Raw genomic sequence first — 21,891 nt, forward strand, 5'->3', positions numbered from 1 at the left:
ACAGGTGATGGCAATCATACATTACCAGGAAAGTCCAGGAACAGAGCATTTTCTCCCTCATGGAGCGGGTCAGGTAGGCAAGTATGTGTGTTTATTAAACTATCACTGGACACTGGAATTCTCCAAGAATTGTCTTTTTTGTATCTTACACGTTGCTTCTATTGGGTAGAAGGATGAACCATTATTTGTCTCTTGCAGGTTAAAGGAGGAGAAATGTCAAGAGAAAACTCTGTACAGCTCATTTCTTACCCCGACAGGTAAGATGTCTTGTGATGTAAACTTTCTGGGTTTGACAGTTGTATATAAATGTAATTGAGCACTGTAAAGATGCATTGTGCTGCAAAGTGACAGACGGTATTATGGGCCTGATTTCACTGTAAGTCAGATGCAAAGTCGCCCCATGTGCAGACATTCAATTCATGGCAGCCAAATTTACTACCTTACGCTTCCCTCAAGGAATTGGTTAGGGAAGCCCTTTCACAAAGATGCAATAGAATATCAGACATAAATGTGGATAAGCACCTGGGATCCAGTGACCATTAAGCAGTATGGTTTAGTCCAGTGGTTCTCAAACTCGGTCCTCAGGACCCCACACAGTGCATGTTTTGCATGTAACCCAGCAAGTGCACAGGTGTATTAATTACTCACTGACACATTTTAAAAGGTCCACAGGTTGAGCTAATTATTTCACTTGTGATTCTGTGAGGAGACCTGCAAAACATGCACTGTGTGGGGTCCTGAGGACCGAGTTTGAGAACCTGTGGTTTAGTGCATACTTGCCGACCTGACCCTCTCTATGAGGGAGAAAATGCTCTGTTCCTGGACTTTCCTGGTAATGTATGATTGCCATCACCTGTGGTGAAACACCTTTCTTATCAATTAACTAGCTCACCACAGGCGATGGCAATCATACATTACCAGGAAAGTCCAGGAACAGAGCATTTTCTCCCTCATGGAGAGGGTCAGGTAGGCAAGTATGGTTTAGTACACAGGTTCTCAAACTCGGTCCTCAGGACCCCACACAGTGCATGTTTTGCAGGTCTCCTCACAGAATCACAAGTGAAATAATTAGCTCCACCTGTGGACCTTTTAAAATGTTTCAGTGAGTAATTAATACACCTGTGCACTTGCTGGGTTACCTGCAAAACATGCACTATGTGGGGTCCTGAGGACTGAGTTTGAGAACCACTGGTTTAGTATAAAGACAGGGAACGAATCATGGGGGTCATTCAGAGTTGATCGCAGCAGCAAATTTGTTAGCAGTTGGGCAAAACCATGCGCACAGCAGGTGGGGCAGATATAACATGTGCAGAGAGAGTTAGATTCAGGTGGGTTATTTTGTTTCTGTGCAGGGTAAAAACTGGCTGCTTTATTTTTACACTGCAATTAAGATTTCAGTTTGAACACACCCCACCCAAATCTAATGGGCCCTACACATGTAAAGATCCGCCGCCGAGCTGCCCGACTGCGGATACGGCCGACGGGGGGGCAGTGATGGGGGGAGTGAAGTTACTTCACTCCCCCCGTCACACGGCTCCATTGAAGTTCAGGCAAATATGGATGAGATCGTCCAATGTTGGCCTGCATGCACAGCCGACGGGGCACCAGCGATGAACGAGCGCGGGGCCGCGCATCATTCATCGCTGGTGCCTCCACGCTCAAAGATATGAACGGTATCTCGTTCATTAATGAACGAGATCGTTCATATCTTTGACGCTTATCGGCCAGTGTGTAGGGCCTATAACTCTCTCTGCACCTGTTATATCTGCCCCACCTGCAGTGCACATGGTTTTGCCCAACTGCTAACAAATTTGCTGCTGCGATCAACTCTGAATTACCCCCCATGTCCCACAAAAACAATGGTGTTAGATTTTAGGAAGGCTGATTTTGCAGAGATGGGGAGATGTGTAAGCGATTAATCGGCAGAGTGGAAGAACTTGGAAGGAGTGCAGGAGAGGTGGAAAAAATTTGAAAGTGCAATACTAAAGGCAACAGACTTTTGTATCAAAAGGGTTAGGAAATGTACCAGGAAAAGGAAGGCGGTGTGGTTTATGAAAAAAAAAGTAGAAACTAGTGTGAAAGCAAAAAATATGGCATTTAGGAAATATAAGCAAACTCAAAGTAATGAATCCAATTAGATGTAAAGGGTGCAAGTTGTCTTTGCCGCAGCGTTTCATCGCCAGCAACGGCACCCAAATTAGCACCCCTCACAGACCAATTATCCAAATTAATTCAAAAGTACTCCCAAGCACTTAGGGGGTGATTTCAACCCATTCGCACTCTGCTTTTTTTCGCAGTCGTGCGAACGGGTCCGAACTGCACATGCGTACGGCCGCCAATGCGCAGACGCGTCGTTGGCCGGCACCAGGCAGCAATGACAACTACGAGGGAAGCGTTCGCAGTGGCGAACGCTAGAAGATTGACAGCAGGAAGTCGTAACTGGGAGGCAACTGCCCGTTTTCTGGAAGTGGTGAGGCAAACACAGGCGTGTCACGGCGTTTGCAGGGCGGGCGTCTGACGTCAAATCCGGGACCTGACAGGCAGAAGTGATCGCAGTGACTGAGTAAGTTCAGAGCTACTCAGAAACTGCACAAACAGTTTGTGCACAGCTCCCCTGCAAAGCATTCGCACCCTTGCTAAGCTAAAGTACACTCTCCCATAGGCGGCGACTATCTGATCGCACGGCTGCAAAAAACTGCTACCGGAATGACCCCCTTAGGGCCATGAAACTGCAAACACTTTTGTGTGAATTCAGGCTGCTGTAAAGTGTGTCTGTTGCCACGCTGACCCGCACATTTTTCGTATTTAATTGGATTGACCCCAACAAAGTGTATCTTGTCAGATGGAAAGAGACTAAAATAGTGATCAGAAGTGTAAAGGCACCAGCTGAAGAGTAAATGGCCCAGTGTGTAGGTAAAGGGGGCAACACTTTTCTTTTTATGTGTAGGGCCAGGATGTAATGGGAGCCGATAATGCTGCCCGGAAAAGTATTGCGCCGTATCGGACAGTACAAACGTGCATCTATTTACCTGAACTCAGGCAATGTAATGGCGTGCATATATTTCCCGTCTTCAGCGTCTCGGATCCGAGGTGTCACGGTTTTTAGACTAGAAAACTTCCGATATTTATGGACCAACCAAAATGTGTCCATAAGTACAGATGGACCAACGCTAGTCATGGCTCTGTCTGTGTGCCTGGGTGCGCCTAACGCAGAGAGCGTCTCTGTCCGGCTGGGTGCGCACGCCCGTGACGGAGACGCGCCCCATTCACTAGAATGGGAGAGTGTCTCCGTTGCGTGCCCGAATGGAGACGCTCACAATGGAAGCATCTCTGTGCACTCCCGGCGTGACTAGGCGGACGGATTGCCTAGTCAAGCCCGGAGTGCACGCCTGCGATGGAGCCGCCTCAGATGAGCACGGCTCCATCTGTATATTAGGACCATAGTGTCAGAGAAAGTCACCCATTGTCCCCCAAAAGTCCCATGATTAAAGCAGCGCACACCCTAAATAATCCCCAGTCCTCCAGGAAGCACAAGCAGTTTATGCTGATTTAAATGATATGCGGTATGGCTATATTCAGTGTGTAATTGAGACTGTATCTAATTATGTTACAGTGTTTGGCTATTGCACACAGAATATAGGCATGCTGCATATCATTGTTTGTGCGTTCTATTTGCAGCACTTCGTTTTAGAAGCAAAACGATGTGAATAGGACGCACAAGCAGCACCTGCTGTTTAAAATTATATGCAGCATGCCAGTGTGTTGTAGCAACTGTATTTGCATACAAAATGTTATTCTACAATGTATTCCAGCCATACACTGTAACATAATTAGATACATGCCACATATCATTTAAATCCGCATAAGCTGCTTGTGTAACTTAGTACATTCATTTGCGTCTGACACATTTGTGTTTAAATTTTTTTTTTAAACAAGTACAGTACGTGTAATATTTGGAAATTATACACAGAATCAGTGGCGTCACAACGTGGGTGCGGGGGGTGCGGCCCGCACCCGGGTGTTACCCTCTGAAGGGGGACACCAAAGTGCCGGCTCCTGCTCAGTGGCAGAAGCTGGATGCTGCAACCCGGCTCCTGTCACAGTGCAGAAGCCAGCACTGCAGATTCAGCAGTCTCCGGGTGAAGCCCGCATCCCCCGGACCCACAATGTGCCGAAAACGGGGTCGGGACGCGAAGCCACGCCCCCTTCCGTGAAGACACACCCACTTTTCACCCGCGACCGCACCGGGTGTTTTAAAAGTAAGTGACGCCTCTGCACAGAATATAGGCATGTCACATATAATTGGATTCAGCTAGAACTGCTTGTGCAACTTAGTACATTTATATGTGCCTCTAATGCACATTTCCCGGGAAAAATAATGTAAAAATGACATGTGGAGCATTTTTACAGATCAAAGATTTTTTTTTCCAAGAGTCAGAATGTATTGAAAAATGTTTAATTATTACAACTGTGCTTGAAAGGTGTACTTATAATTGATTTCTAACATTTTCATAACAAACTCTAAATTCTTTGAGAGTTTTAGAGCTGTTTTGTGTTTGACTTGCAATATCGGACTTCATTACATTGGCCGAGTTGTATACTTAACACGGGCAAAACATCTGGATCCAACTTTTTATCGTGCTCTCTACTTTAGAGCCGAAAGCATCCGAATAACCGCAAACAGGCATTTTGCCATTATCGGCTCCCATTACATCCCGGCCCATAAGTGAAATGAGAAAAGCAGATGGGGGGATAATAAGACTTAGGGGAGAGAATGAAAGTTTGATCGACGGAGACAAGGCAATAACAGATCATCTAAATTATTATTTTTGCTCAGTATTTATCACAGGAAGAAAAATGAGGTAGATACAAGTATATTTAATTACAGAGGAGAAGGTCCTAACAGAAGTCTTAAAACTGAAACTGGAGAAATCAATGGGGCCATATGGGATACATCCAAGGATACTAAAAGAGCTTAAAGGGTGCTGGTAAACCATTAACAGAAATGTTTAACCAGTCACTAGCTACAGGAGTAATGCCAGAAGAATGGGAAAGAGTGCAGGTAGTACGACAGCACAAAAGCGGATGCAAGGAAGAGGCAAGCACCTACCGACCAGTGAGTCTTACATCTTGGCAAGATCTTGACAAACAGATCTTACTGAATTTTTAGACTGGGTGACTAAAATAATAGCTCAAGGAGGGGCCGTCGATGTAGCATATCTAGACTTTATTAAGGATTTTGACACTGTCCCATATTGCAGACTGCTAAATAAATAACTCAAAAGCATGAGATTGGATTCTAAGATATTTGAATGGATAAAAGCCTGGTTTTGCAGGACAGGAAGCAGCGAGTTGTAGGAAATGGAGTGCAGTCTCGGAAGGGAAAGGTTACAAGTTGTGTAACCCAGGGATCTGTACTTGGACCATTGCCTTGTTGGGGACATAGCAAATGGTAGGTATGCCTTTTATGCAGATGACACAAAAATATGCAATAGGGTGGACACACCAGGAGGGGTGAAACAAATGATTGAGGATCTAACGTAAAAATCCAAAAGCTAAATATAGTATTAATGGCATTATAATGGAAACTACAGAGGAGGAAAGGGATCTAGGAGTGACTATTTCAGGTTTAGATGAGCGGTTAGGGTTCCCTGGAATCTGAACTGTTCAGAAGTTCAAGCCAGACGCGAGTCTGAACATTACCAGATACCAGATCGAGTCTGAACATTATCCTTCCAGAGTTGGATTCTTGCAGGTTTTGAATTCCATATAATTGAGCCGGATCTGGGAATCGGCGACATTTCACTACAGTCATGCTCATAGGAGCCGATTCTGTGAATGCTCCAAGCCCAAGCGCCCACGGACAATCAGGAGCACCCACGGAACAAGCCGCTGCCCCAGTTACCGCTAGCCGCTGCAGCCTTTGCAGTGGATTGAGATGCCTTGGGGGCTGCGTAAGCCCTTTCGTACAGTGCAGTGTCAAAACCCCAATAAAAAATGACCGCCACATTTGACCTCTAGCGCCTATTTCCCCGACCGCGGGCATTTTAAGGTTTTTTTACACTGTTATGTACGGAAGCGCTTCCGCAGCCCCCAGCGCCTCTCAATCCACTGTGGGAGGCTGCAGGGGCTAGCAGCAGTGGCGGAACGATCAGCACTGATTGACTCATTAAAGTACTGATTGACTCATTAAAGTATTGTCCACCAGGCAGTCACTGTGGGCCCATAACGAAGAGGGAGGTGGTCCAGCCGGAGCCCGGAGGAGAGGAGGGGGAGCCCTCCCCTTAGGTGACAGCTTCTTCGGGACCAGTACTGCCCCCTTCATTCCCTGTACGCTAATGCAGCGCCACTTTCCTTCCCCTCTAACGTGATTCCCTATAGTCTATGGTGTTTCTCAAACTGCGCCGATGCATCTTAAGGGGTGCTGCAGCCAGGGAGTACAGTCATCATCAGTGAGCATGCCTCTCATGACCAGTTAAATGTACTAAATTTAATGTTTTTTCTTTTTTATAAAACTATAACGCCGGCTGTATGGCTGCCTGCCAGGCAGCTGCGGGGCTGGAGAAAGATGCAGCTTATCACCCAAAGTGCTGCACTGATACCTTAGTGGAGATCAGTCAGTGTATACACGTGGTGTGGAGCTGTGAGTGCTGATGGAGATGGGATGAGCCCCACAGCTGGCCGCTTTCTACACTATGATGAGCCTGGTAATAGTTTCTGTTGCCCCTTCAACCTAGGCCCCAGAGTATGTGCGTGTCTGAATTAGAGATGAGCGGGTTCGGTTCCTCGGGATCCGAACCCCCCCCCCCCCCCCCCCGAACTTCACCCATTTTACACGGTTCCGAGGCAGCCTCGGATCTTCCCGCCTTGCTCGGTTAACCCGAGCGCCCGAACGTCATCATCCCGCTGTCGGATTCTCGCGAGATTCGTATTCTATATAAGGAGCCGCGCGTCGCCGCCATTTTCACTTGTGCATTGGAGATGATAGCGAGAGGACGTGGCTGCGTTCTCTCAGTTTCTGTGCTCAGTGTGCTGCAAATATCTGTGCTCAGTGTGCTGCAAATATCTGTGCTCAGTGTGCTGCAAATATCTACGTTCTCTGCCTGAAAAACACTCCATATCTGTGCTGCATTGTAGTATATAGTAGGAGGACAGTGCAGAATTTTGCTGACCATCAGTATATATATCAGTACGGTACAGTAGTCCATTGCTCTACCTCTGTGTCGTCAAGTATACTATCCATCCATACCTGTGCTGCATTGTAGTTGTGCGCAGTATATAGTAGGAGGACAGTGCAGAATTTTGCTGACCACCAGTATATATATAGCAGTACAGTAGTCCATTGCTCTACCTCTGTGTCGTCAAGTATACTATCTATCCATACCTGTGCTGCATTTTAGTTGTGCGCAGTATATAGTAGGAGGACAGTGCAGAATTTTGCTGACCACCAGTATATATATATATAGCAGTATGGTACAGTAGTCCATTGCTCTACCTCTGTGTCATCAAGTATACTATCCATCCATACCTGTGCTGCATTTTAGTTGTTTGCAGTATATAGTAGGAGGACAGTGCAGAATCTTGCTGACCACCAGTATATATATAGCAGTATGGTACAGTAGTCCATTGCTCTACCTCTGTCGTCAAGTATACTATCCATCCATACCTGTGCTGCATTGTAGTTGTGCGCAGTATATAGTAGGAGGACAGTGCAGAATTTTGCTGACCACCAGTATATATATATATAGCAGTATGGTACAGTAGTCCATTGCTCTACCTCTGTGTCATCAAGTATACGATCCATCCATACCTGTGCTGCATTTTAGTTGTGCGCAGTATATAGTAGGAGGACAGTGCAGAATTTTGCTGACCACCAGTATATATATATAGCAGTACGGTACAGTAGTCTATTGCTGTACCTCTGTGTCGTCAAAGTATACTATCCATCCATACCTGTGCTGCATTTTAGTTGAGCGCAGTATATAGTAGGAGGACAGTGCAGAATTTTGCTGACCACCAGTATATATATAGCAGTATGGTACAGTAGTCCATTGCTCTACCTCTGTGTCATCAAGTATACTATCCATCCATACCTGTGCTGCATTTTAGTTGTGCGCAGTATATAGTAGGAGGACAGTGCAGAATTTTGCTGACCACCAGTATATATATAGCAGTACGGTACAGTAGTCCATTGCTCTACCTCTGTGTTGTCAAGTATACTATCCATCCATACCTGTGCTGCATTGTAGTTGTACGCAGTATATATAGTAGGAGGACAGTGCAGAATTTTGCTGACCACCAGTATATATATATATATATATATATAGCAGTACGGTACAGTAGTCCATTGCTCTACCTCTGTGTCGTCAAAGTATACTATCCATCCATACCTGTGCTACATGTTAGTTGTGTGCAGTATATAGTAGGAGGACAGTGCAGAATTTTGCTGACCACCAGTATATATATATAGCAGTACGGTACAGTAGTCGAATGCTCTACCTCTGTGTCGTCAAAGTATACTATCCATCCATACCTGTGCTGCATTTTAGTTGTTTGCAGTATATAGTAGGAGGACAGTGCAGAATTTTGCTGACCACCAGTATATATATAGCAGTACGGTACAGTAGTCCATTGCTCTACCTCTGTGTCGTCAAAGTATACTATCCATCCATACAGTGCCAGATTAAGGTCCAATTGGGCCTGGAGCTGAAATTTATTTAGGGCCTATTGTATGCTGCTTCAGGGGGTGTGAGCAGTGATGTGGAGGCGTGGCCAGTTCTGTGTGCGCGTGGTCAGCACAGTGGTGTGTGGCCTGTGCCATGGGGTCCGACTTTCACAGAAAACACCTGCAGAAGGCTAATTAGTGCTGCAGATCGCAGTCCCCATTATTATTAATGGGGACTACAATGTGACCCACTATGTACAATGCTAGTTTACACCATATTCAGCTGGAGCAAACTGCTTTATGCCTAGGGAGGCTTAAGGGCCCCATACACCAGAACGATAATGCCCGATTTAATCCAATTTCGACCTTTCGGGCCGATAAATCGGATGAAAAGTGGCAAATCAGATGTGTTTTACATCCGATCCGATGCGCGTTCCCGTGAGCATCGGATCGGAGCCCCTAGGTCGTTAGTGCTGCACTCGTGACATGTCGAATCCTGCAGGCATGGCTGGGACCGCATACGATACATCGGATGCAAAAGGACCACATACGATGTATCGTATGTGATCCTGCCACCTGGGAAGCTGCCGGCCGGTTCAAGGGAAATCGCATCTGACTTTAGCCTCCGACATGTCGCTGTAGTGTATGGGGCCCTTTACTCGCAAGAGAGAGATCATCCAATCCTTCTCCTACAGGTTCCATCCGGATTTGATTGCGGAAACTGACACTGTGCACATGACACTCTGCCTCCCTCTCCCCCAAAACTGACACTGTACCCCCTATCAAATCCAGCTATAGTCATAATTTATACATTTATTAACCAAAACAGTTTATAATTAAACAAATTATTCCACAGAAAGCAAATAAATAAATTCGGAGAAGTCAAGACACAGTGGCCCCCACAGGAAAACACACACTGTCCCCCACAAAAAAAGCAAACCCCCTCCAAATACTCACACATTGTCCACCACAGGAAAAAAGCACACACATTGGGGGGAATTGAATTCAGCATGAGGATTTCTCTGCTTCCGATACTTGCGGTATCCAATAAAAAAAATTGGTCTTCAAAGCTGAAAATCCTGTGATGCGTGAAAATAAAAAGATACTTACCCCTCTGGTAGGTTACCGCGATTCCCAGTGGTCTCGCATCCATTTTCTTTTGGGAGATGTAGTCCTCCAGGGGGATGACACTCACACGGGGTATACACACACACTTACTGGGGGTCATGCACGCATGCTCATGTGCACTAATACACACTTATCGCTGCAGGAGTCCGGATCCCGACACTGGAGGATAAGACACCGTTCAGAAGGTGAGTAATTACAAACTAATTAAGCTAATTGGAAACTTCCAATTGCTTAAGTAGTCCTGGGGTAGGGGGGCACATCGATATGCGAGGGCAATGTATGAACGGTCAGCAACGCTGTTCCGCCACCTGCAGCTATCGATTTTGACAGCTGCAGGTGGCCCATACACCACAGTAGGAACAGAGCTGTCCCTGGCTGTGGAGGCATCCAGATTTCGGGCTGGACAGGAGGAGATCTCGCGTGAGTAGCGAGATCTTGCGCATGCCCAGTGAGCAGGGTGAGGGAGAGAGACAGTGCATCCGCACTAGGCGGATGCGCTGTGGGGAGGCCGGCAGCGATCACCGGAGGGGGGAGTTTTCACTGCCCCGCTTCAGTGTCTGAGATGTTCATACATTTTGGCGCTGCTGCTTCCTGCTTCACCTCAGTAAAGAGGCAAAACAGGAAGCGCTATACCTGTGCGTTAAGTGCGGGTTTAATAAATCTACCCCATTGTCCCCTAAAGGAAAAAAACAGACACACGCTGTCTGACACAGGGGGAAAAAAATAATTAAATAAATTTAAAAAAAATAATATATATATATATATATATATATATACACACACACACACACACACACACATATATACATACACATTCATTGCAGCTCCAACAATATCTTAATTTCACTGCTACCACAGAGTGTAGGAACACCAGACCATTACCCAAATCACATGGGGAGTGCAGTACCCCGGGTTGCTGCTGCAGTCCTTAAAAAACAGTTTAGTAAGAAAAACTTACTACTAGTAAGTATGGGAGGATGCAGACTGTGCACCCACATGACAAATGCACAGTCTACCCACCCCTAGTTACAGCACCCCACATTACCCAATCACCCCCCCCCCCCTACACACACACTGTTCCCCTACTGCTCACACCTTGCACATACAGTGTACACATCCAAACACTGCACATACATACATACATACATACATACATACATACACATACATACATACATACATACATACATACACACACACACTGCACATACATACATACATACATACATACATACATACATACATGCATACATACTACCAGTACACTATACACACACACAGAGCCTGCACACATATACACACTGTACACATACAGCATACACAGTGTAAACAGACAAACACTGCACACATACACAGCTTACTTCACAAGCAGCCCCTGGGGATCTTCTTTCGCAGGCACATGTATAGCATTAGCAGCAGCCTGCTCTGCCTGGGTCCCGTGTAGCTCCGCCCCCTGCTCACAGCTCCTTCTTCCTCCCGGCCTCTCCAGAATCTCAATCTCCCCTCTTAGTAAAAAATATAAACAAAAAACAAGCCTTCTGCGGGGAGGGAGAGAGATGGTCTTATATGCCGCCCTGTGCATGTGGCACCCAAATCCGCCACTGCTTAGTAGTACTACTGTACTTTCCACCTCCTGGGGGCTGCAAAATTGCAACTATGAATGAGCGTGGTTTGGTTAACTGGGGGGCGGGGCTTCTAACAACTGGCAGCATGGGCAGAGCTTCAGATCAGAGGTTGAATGGGAGGGCTTCTAGAGGCTTGTGCTTCAGACAGCCAATGGTGAGTAGGCAGGGCTTCGGTTCAAGATTATACAGCTGTGGGTGAGTGGGCGGGGCTTCCGGCACCCGACGCCAGGGTGGGTTGGTAAAGGCAGAGCTTTGAATTGGCCGGGGGTGGCTGTGCTGAGATTCGGATGGCCGCTGATGGGGACAGGAATTATTTTTTTCCTGTCAACACTGTCTGCAGAGGATCCTGTGGACGGTGGGCCTATTTTCATGGGGGGCCTGGAGCTGCAGCTCCATCCGCCCCATTGTTAATCCGGCCCTGGATGACCTGTGCTACATGTTAGTTGTGCGCAGTATATAGTAGGAGGACAGTGCAGAATTTTGCTGACCACCAGTATATATATAGCAGTATGGTACAGCAGTCCATTGCTCTACCTCTGTGTTGTCAAGTATACTATCCATCCATACCTGTGCTGCATTGTAGTTGTACGCAGTATATATAGTAGGAGGACAGTGCAGAATTTTGCTGACCACCAGTATATATATATATATATATATATATATAGCAGTACGGTACAGTAGTCCATTGCTCTACCTCTGTGTCGTCAAAGTATACTATCCATCCATACCTGTGCTACATGTTAGTTGTGTGCAGTATATAGTAGGAGGACAGTGCAGAATTTTGCTGACCACCAGTATATATATATAGCAGTACGGTACAGTAGTCGAATGCTCTACCTCTGTGTCGTCAAAGTATACTATCCATCCATACCTGTGCTGCATTGTAGTTGTGCGCAGTATATAGTAGGAGGACAGTGCAGAATTTTGCTGACCACCAGTATATATATAGCAGTACGGTACAGTAGTCGAATGCTCTACCTCTGTGTCGTCAAGTATATTATCCATCCATACCTGTGCTGCATTTTAGTTGTGTGCAGTATATAGTAGGAGAACAGTGCAGAATTTTGCTGACCACCAGTATATATATATAGCAGTACGGTACAGTAGTCCATTGCTCTACCTCTGTGTTGTCAAGTATACTATCCATCCATACCTGTGCTGCATTGTAGTTGTGCGCAGTATATAGTAGGAGGACAGTGCAGAATTTTGCTGACCACCAGTATATATATAGCAGTACGGTACAGTAGGCCATTGCTATTGATATATTACTGGCATATAATTCCACACATTAAAAAATGGAGAACAAAAATGTGGAGGGTAAAATAGTGAAAGATCAAGATCCACTTCCACCTCGTGCTGAAGCTGCTGCCACTAGTCATGGCCGAGACGATGAAATGCCATCAACGTCGTCTGCCAAGGCCGATGCCCAATGTCATAGTAGAGAGCATGTAAAATCCAAAAAACAAAAGTTCAGTAAAATGACCCAAAAATCAAAATTAAAAGCATCTGATGAGAAGCGTAAACTTGCCAATATGCCATTTACGACACGGAGTGGCAAGGAACGGCTGAGGCCCTGTCCTATGTTCATAGCTAGTGGTTCAGCTTCACATGAGGATGGAAGCACTCATCCTCTCGCTAGAAAAATGAAAAGACTTAAGCTGGCAAAAGCACAGCAAAGAACTGTGCGTTCTTCTAAATCACAAATCCCCAAGGAGAGTCCAATTGTGTCGGTTGCGATGCCTGACCTTCCCAACACCGGACGGGAAGAGGTGGCGCCTTCCACCATTTGCACGCCCCCTGCAAGTGCTGGAAGGAGCACCCGCAGTCCAGTTCCCGATAGTCAAATTGAAGATGTCACTGTTGAAGTACACCAGGATGAGGAAATGGGTGTTGCTGGCGCTGAGGAGGAAATTGACAAGGAGGATTCTGATGGTGAGGTGGTTTGTTTAAGTCAGGCACCCGGGGAGACACCTGTTGTCCGTGGGACGAATATGGCCATTGACATGCCTGGTCAAATTACAAAAAAAATCACCTCTTCGGTGTGGAATTATTTTAACAGAAATGCGGACAACAGGTGTCAAGTCGTGTGTTGCCTTTGTCAAGCTGTAATAAGTAGGGGTAAGGACGTTAACCACCTAGGAACATCCTCCCTTATACGTCACCTGGAGCGCATTCATCAGAAGTCATTGACAAGTTCAAAAACTTTGGGTGACAGCGGAAGCAGTCCACTGACAACTAAATCCCTTCCTCTTGTACCCAAGCTCATGCAAACCACACCACCAACTCCCTCATTGTCAATTTCCTCCTTACCCAGGAAAGCCAATAGTCCTGCAGGCCATGTCACTGTCAAGTCTGACGAGTCCTCTCCTGCCTGGGATTCCTCTGATGCATCCTTGTGTGTAACACCTATTGCTGCTTGCGCTGCTGTTGTTGCTGCTGGGAGTCGATCGTCATCCCAGAGGGGAAGTCGGAAGACCACTTCTACTACTTCCAGTAAGCAATTGACTGTCCAATAGTCCTTTGCGAGGAAGATTAACTATCACAGCAGTCATTGTGCTGCAAAGCGGATAACTCAGGTCTTGGCAGCTACGGTGGTGTTAAACGTGTGTCCGGTATCCAGCGTTAATTCACAGGGAACTAGAGAATTGCTTGAGGTAGTGTGTCCCCGGTACCAAATACCATCTAGGTTCCATTTCTCTAGGCAGGCGATACAGAGAATGTACACAGATGTCAGAAAAAGAGTAACCAGTGTCCTAAAAAAATGCAGTTGTACCCAATGTCCACTTAACCACGGACATGTGGACAAGTGGAGCAGGGCAGACTCAGGACTATATGACTGTGACAGCCCACTGGGTAGATGTATTGCCTCCCGCAGCAAGAACAGCAGCGGCGGCACCAGTAGCAGCATCTCGCAAACGCCAACTCGTTCCTAGGCAGGCTACACTTTGTATCACCGCTTTCCATAAGAGGCACACAGCTGACAACCTCTTACAGAAACTGAGGAACATCATCGCAGAATGGCTTACCCCAATTGGACTCTCCTGGGCATTTGTGACATCGGACAACGCCACCAATATTGTGCGTGCATTACATGTGGGCAAATTCCAGCACGTCTCATGTTTTGCACATACATTGAATTTGGTGGTGCAGAATTATTTAAAAAACGACAGGGGCGTGCAAAAGATGCTGTCGGTGGCCCGAAGAATTGCGGGCCACTTTCGGCATTCAGCCACCGCGTGCCGAAGACTGGAGCACCAGCAAACACTCCTGAACCTGCCCCGCCATCATCTGAAGCAAGAGGTGGTAACGAGGTGGAATTCAACCCTCTATATGCTTCAGAGGATGGAGGAGCAGCAAAAGGCCATTCAAGCCTATACAGCTACCTACGATATAGGCAAAGGAGGGGGAATGCACTTGACTCAAGCGCAGTGGAGAATGTTTTCAACGTTGTGCAAGGTTCTGCAACCCTTTGAACTTGCCACACGTGAAGTCAGTTCAGACACTGCCAGCCTGAGTCAGGTCATTCCCCTCATCAGGCTTTTGCAGAAGAAGCTGGAGAGATTGAAGGAGGAGCTAAAACGGAGCGATTCCGCTAGGCATGTGGGACTTGTGGATGGAGCCCTTAATTCGCTTCACCAGGATTCACGGGTGGTCAATCTGTTGAAATCAGAGCACTAGGCCACCGTGCTCGATCCTAGATTTAAAACCTACGTTGTATCTTTCTTTCCGGCAGACACAAGTCTGCAGAGGTTCAAAGACCTGCTGGTGAGAAAATTGTCAAGTCAAGCGGAACGTGACCCGTCAACAGCTCCTCCTTCACATTCTCCCGCAACTGGGGCTGCGAGGAAAAGTCTAAGAATTCCGAGCCCACCCGCTGGCGGTGATGCAGGGCAGTCTGGGCAGTCTGGAGCGAGTGCTGACATCTGGTCCGGACTGAAGGACCTGCCAATGATTACTGACATGCAGAGCCATAACTAGACCTTTTGGTGCCCTGTGCCAGAGAAAGAATTGGCGCCCCCCCCCCCCCTAACACCACCACCATTATTTTGTATATGGACATAAGACGCATGCCCCATAGGGAAGGGGTGTGACAAGACTGGTCACAGAGAAAGCACATACTATGATGTCCCGTTCCACATTTTTTATATATATTACAGAAATATAAATAATACACACACATTTATAGACTACTGCAAGAAAGTGGATTTGGACACATATCCTCTTTTTACCAAATTCATGCACTTAACTTGAGAGCTCGTTGTTATTCAGTTACAATAACCTTTATTAAATAACATATTTCAATATACTGCCATACCCAGGATTCAATCCTATAACCTGTTGAATTCTAATCAAACACCCTACTCATTGAGCTATTTGATCCTGCATAAAACCTATGAACACTATATGAAGCTACTGGTACTTTGTAAAAAAATGATCAGCATTGCAAATGAGCAGATCTACATAGTATGCAGCCACACATCTAATCTCTTGCAGTCACACACTGCATAGATCTGCTTAGCTGCAAAGCTGATGATTTTTTCAAAAAGTACAAGGTAAGCTTCAAATAGTTAGAATTCTCTAGCTTAGAATTATCTACCTTTCTAAGCAAGGGCAGATAGCTCAATGAATAGACTGCAATGCCACAGGCAATGGGTTTGAATCCCGGGTATGTCAGCATCTCAAAATGTAATAAAGGAGAGTATGACTTAATAACAAAAAAAATCTCAAGTTGAGTTCATGAATGTTGTATAGGTATTAGTGACAGAAGGGGTCAGTGTAGGAGACAGGGGCGGTCAGAAGATGCTGGGCTTTAAAAAGGGGGGAAGCTGCAAGTGAAAGTAATTAAAACAGATAATTGACAAGTGACACCAACAGCGCCCCCTACATTGCAGCGCTATGTGCGGTGCCCCCTCCGCACACACCTAGTTACGGCTCAACTGACATGTCGTCTACTGTCACTGCATATGATTCTGTCGCCATTGAAAGAATGGTGGAGGATTATATGAGTGACCGCATCCAAGTAGGCACGTCAGACAGTCCGTACGTATACTGGCAGGAAAAAGAGGCAATTTGGAGGCCCTTGCACAAAATGGCTTTATTTTACCTAAGTTGCCCTCCCTCCAGTGTGTACTCCGAAAATAAGAATTTACTTACCGATAATTCTATTTCTCGGAGTCCGTAGTGGATGCTGGGGTTCCTGAAAGGACCAAGGGGGATAGCGGCTCCGCAGGAGACAGGGCACAAAAAAGTAAAGCTTTACTAGGTCAGGTGGTGTGCACTGGCTCCTCCCCCTATGACCCTCCTCCAGACTCCAGTTAGGTACTGTGCCCGGACGAGCATACACAATAAGGGAGGCATTTTGAATCCCGGGTAAGACTCATACCAGCCACACCAATCACACCGTACAACTTGTGATCTAAACCCAGTTAACAGTATGACAACAGAAAGGGCCTCTTAAAGATGGCTCCTTAACAATAACCCGAATTAGTTAACAATAACTATGTACAAGTATTGCAGATAATCCGCACTTGGGATGGGCGCCCAGCATCCACTACGGACTCCGAGAAATAGAATTATCGGTAAGTAAATTCTTATTTTCTCTATCGTCCTAAGTGGATGCTGGGGTTCCTGAAAGGACCATGGGGATTATACCAAAGCTCCCAAACGGGCGGGAGAGTGCGGATGACTCTGCAGCACCGAATGAGAGAACTCCAGGTCCTCCTTTGCCAGGGTATCAAATTTGTAAAATTTTACAAACGTGTTCTCCCCCGACCACGTAGCTGCTCGGCAGAGTTGTAATGCCGAGACCCCTCGGGCAGCCGCCCAAGATGAGCCCACCTTCCTTGTGGAGTGGGCTTTTACAGTTTTAGGCTGTGGCAGGCCTGCCACAGAATGTGCAAGTTGAATTGTGTTACAAATCCAACGAGCAATCGACTGCTTAGAAGCAGGTGCGCCCAACTTGTTGGGTGCATACAATATAAACAGCGAGTCAGATTTTCTGACTCCAGCCGTCCTTGCAATGTATATTTTTAAGGCTCTGACAACGTCCAACAACTTGGAGTCCTCCAAGTCGCTAGTGGCCGCAGGCACCACAATAGGTTGGTTCAGATGAAATGCTGATACCACTTTAGGGAGAAAATGCGGACGAGTCCGCAGTTCTGCCCTATCCGAATGGAAGATTAGATAAGGACTTTTATAAGATAAAGCCGCCAATTCAGATACTCTCCTGGCAGAGGCCAGGGCTAGTAACATAGTCACTTTCAATGTGAGATATTTCAAATCCACCTTTTTCAATGGTTCAAACCAATGGGATTTGAGGAAATCTAAAACTACATTTAGATCCCACGGTGCCACCGGAGGCACCACAGGAGGCTGTATATGCAGTACTCCCTTGACAAAAGTCTGGACCTCAGGGACAGAGTCCAATTCTTTTTGGAAGAATATTGACAGGGCCGAAATTTGAACCTTAATGGATCCCAATTTGAGACCCATAGATAATCCTGATTGCAGGAAATGTAGGAAACGACCCAGTTGGAATTCCTCCGTCGGAACCCTCCGATCCTCGCACCACGCTACATATTTTCGCCAAATGCGGTGATAATGTTTCACGGTGACTTCCTTCCGTGCCTTAATCAAGGTAGGAATGACTTCTTCTGGAATGCCTTTCCCTTTTAGGATCTGGCGTTCAACCGCCATGCCGTCAAACGCAGCCGCGGTAAGTCTTGAAAAAGACAGGGACCCTGCTGTAGCAGGTCCCTTCTCAGAGGTAGAGGCCACGGTTCGTCCGTGAGCATCTCTTGAAGTTCCGGATACCAAGTCCTTCTCGGCCAATCCGGAACCACTAGTATTGTTCTTACTCTTCTTTGCCGTATGATCTTCAATACCTTTGGTATGAGCGGCAGAGGAGGAAACACATACACTGACTGGTACACCCAAGGAGTTACCAGTGCGTCCACAGCTATTGCCTGTGGATCTCTTGACCTGGCGCCATATTTGTCCAGTTTCTTGTTGAGGCGATCTACAATTGGTCTTTCCCAACGGTCTATTAACATGTTGAAGACTTCTGGATGTAGACCCCACTCTCCCGGATGAAGATCGTGTCTGCTGAGGAAGTCTGCTTCCCAGTTGTCCACGCCCGGGATGAACACTGCTGACAGTGCTATCACGTGATTCTCCGCCCAGCGAAGAATCTTGGCAGCTTCTGCCATTGCACTCCTGCTTCTTGTGCCGCCCTGCCTGTTTACATGGGCGACCGCCGTGATGTTGTCCGACTGAATCAACACCGGCTTTCCTTGCAGGAGAAGTTCCGCCTGGCTTAGAGCATTGTAGATTGCTCTTAGTTCCAGAATGTTTATGTGAAGAGACTTTTCCAGACTCGTCCATACTCCCTGGAAGTTTCTTCCTTGTGTGACTGCTCCCCAGCCTCTCAGGCTGGCGTCCGTGGTCACCAGGATCCAATCCTGAATGCCGAATCTGCGGCCTTCTAATAGGTGAGCCTTCTGCAACCACCACAGAAGTGACACCCTTGTCTTTGGTGACAGGGTTATTCGCAGGTGCATCTGCAGATGCGACCCTGACCATTTGTCCAACAGATCCCTTTGGAATATTCTTGCATGGAATCTGCCGAATGGAATTGCTTCGTAAGAAGCCACCATTTTTCCCAGGACTCTTGTGCATTGATGTACTGACACTTTTCCTGGTTTTAGGAGGTTCCTGACCAGATCGGATAACTCCTTGGCTTTTTCCTCTGGAAGGAAAACCTTTTTCTGAACCGTGTCCAGAATCATTCCTAGGAACAGCAGACGAGTTGTCGGGATTAAATGGGATTTTGGAATATTCAGAATCCACCCGTGTTGTCTTAGCACCTCTTGAGATAGTGCTAAAGCTGTCTCCAGCTGTTCTCTGGACCTTGCCCTTATTAGGAGATCGTCCAAGTATGGGATAACTAATACGCCTTTTCTTCGAAGAAGAATCATCATCTCGGCCATTACCTTGGTAAAGACCCGAGGCGCCGTGGACAATCCGAACGGCAGCGTCTGAAACTGATAGTGACAGTTTTGAACAATGAACCTGAGGTACCCCTGGTGTGCGGGGTAAATCGGAACGTGTAGATACGCATCCTTGATGTCCAAGGATACCATAAAGTCCCCTTCTTCCAGGTTCGCTATCACTGCTCTGAGTGACTCCATCTTGAACTTGAACTTTTTTATGTAGAGGTTCAAGGACTTCAGATTTAGAATAGGCCTTACCGAGCCATCCGGCTTCGGTACCACAAATAGAGTGGAATAATACCCCTTTCCTTGTTGTAATAGGGGTACTTTGACTATCACCTGCTGAGCGTACAGCTTGTGAATGGCTTCCAACACCCTCTCCCTTTCGGAATAAACGGTTGGTAAGGCAGACTTCAGGAAACGATGAGGAGGATCCGTCTCTAATTCCAACCTGTACCCCTGAGATATTATCTGCAGGATCCAGGGGTCTACCTGCGAGTGAGCCCACTGCGCGCTGTAATTTTTGAGACGGCCCCCCACTGTCCCCGAGTCCGCTTGAGAGGCCCCAGCGTCATGCTGAGGTTTTTGCAGGAGCCGGGGAGGGCTTCTGTTCCTGGGAAGGAGCTGCCTGTTGGTGTCTCTTCCCTCTTCCTCTGCCTCGTGGCAGGTACGACAAGCCCTTTGCTCTCTTATTTTTGTAGGAGCGAAAAGGCTGCGGTTGAAAGGTCGGTGCCTTTCTCTGTTGGGGAGTGACTTGAGGTAAAAAAGTGGATTTCCCGGCAGTAGCCGTGGCCACCAAGTCTGATAGACCAACTCCAAATAACTCCTCCCCTTTATACGGCAAAACCTCCATGTGACGTTTTGAATCCGCATCGCCTGTCCACTGTCGTGTCCATAAGGCTCTTCTGGCTGAAATGGACATAGCACTCACCCGAGATGCCAGTGTGCAAATATCCCTCTGTGCATCACGCATATAGATAAATGCATCCTTTATTTGTTCTAACGACAGTAAAACATTGTCCCTATCTAGGGTATCAATATTTTCAATCAGGGATTCTGACCAAACTACTCCAGCACTGCACATCCAGGCAGTTGCTATAGCTGGTCGTAGTATAACACCTGCATGTGTGTATATATTCTTTTGAATAACTTCCATCTTTCTATCTGATGGATCCTTAAGTGCGGCCGTCTCAGGAGAGGGTAACGCCACTTGTTTGGATAAGCGTGTGAGCGCCTTGTCCACCTTAGGGGGTGTTTCCCAGCGCGCCCTAACCTCTGGCGGGAAAGGGTATAATGCCAATAACTTTTTTGAAATTATCAACTTTTTATCAGGAGCAACCCACGCTTCATCACACACGTCATTTAATTCTTCTGATTCAGGAAAAACTGTTTGTAGTTTTTTCACACCATACATAATACCCTGTTTTACGGTATCTGTAGTATCAGCTAAATGTAACGTCTCCTTCATTGCCAAAATCATATAACGTGTGGCCCTACTGGAAAATACGTTTGAATTTCTACCGTCGTCACTGGAATCAGTGCCCGTGTCTGGGTCTGTGTCGACCGACTGAGGCAAAGGGCGTTTTACAGCCCCTGACGGTGTTTGAGGCGCCTGGACAGGCATTAATTGATTGTCCGGCCGCCTCATGTCCTCAACTGACTGTTTAAGGGAAGATAAACCATCACGTAATTCCACAAATAAAGGCATCCATTCTGGTGTCGACCCCCTGGGGGGTGACATCTGCATATTTGGCAATTGCTCCGCCTCCACACCAATATCGTCCTCATACATGTCGACACCACGTACCGACACACACCGCAAACTCACAGGGAATGCTCTAATGAAGACAGGACCCACTAGCCCTTTTGGGGAGACAGAGGGAGAGTCTGCCAGCACACACCACAAAGCGCTATATATACAAGGGATATCCTTATATTAAGTGCTCCCTTATAGCTGCTTTAATATATATATATATATCCATTAATGTGCCCCCCCTCTCTGTTTTACCCTGTTTCTGTAGTGCAGTGCAGGGGAGAGACCTGGGAGCCGTTCTGACCAGCGGAGCTGTGACAGAAAATGGCGCCGTGTGCTGAGGAGATAGGCCCCGCCCCTTTTTCGGCGGGTTCTTCTCCCGCTATTTTTCCAGTCAGGCAGGGGTTAAATATCTCCATATAGCCCCTATGGGCTATATGTGAGGTATTTTTAGCCTTGTATAAGGTTTATATTTGCCTCTCAGAGCGCCCCCCCCCAGCGCTCTGCACCCTCAGTGACTGCCCAGTGAAGTGTGCTGAGAGGAAAATGGCGCACAGCTGCAGTGCTGTGCGCTACCTTATGAAGACTGAGGAGTCTTCAGCCGCCGGTTTCCGGACCTCTTCACGCTTCAGCATCTGCAAGGGGGTCGGCGGCGCGGCTCCGGGACCGGACTCCACGGCTGGGCCTGTGTTCGATCCCTCTGGAGCTAATGGTGTCCAGTAGCCAAGC

At 46.9% G+C, this 21,891-nt stretch overlaps 1 protein-coding gene across 4 annotated transcripts in view; it reads left to right on the forward strand.

The window, feature by feature from the left end:
* FAM81B (family with sequence similarity 81 member B) overlaps positions 1-21,891 on the forward strand; it is a 177,568-nt gene that overhangs the window by 11,601 nt on the left and 144,076 nt on the right. For all 4 annotated transcript variants that reach the window (XM_063964023.1, XM_063964024.1, XM_063964025.1 and 1 more), the window contains one exon: positions 199-257. In XM_063964023.1, coding sequence (XP_063820093.1) covers positions 214-257 — 44 coding nt within the window. In that variant the 5' untranslated portion in view covers positions 199-213. The remainder of the gene's footprint in view (positions 1-198; positions 258-21,891) is intronic.

The sequence above is a fragment of the Pseudophryne corroboree genome, chromosome 1 (assembly GCF_028390025.1).
Source record: "Pseudophryne corroboree isolate aPseCor3 chromosome 1, aPseCor3.hap2, whole genome shotgun sequence".
In the NCBI taxonomy this organism is placed as follows: Eukaryota; Metazoa; Chordata; class Amphibia; order Anura; family Myobatrachidae; genus Pseudophryne; species Pseudophryne corroboree.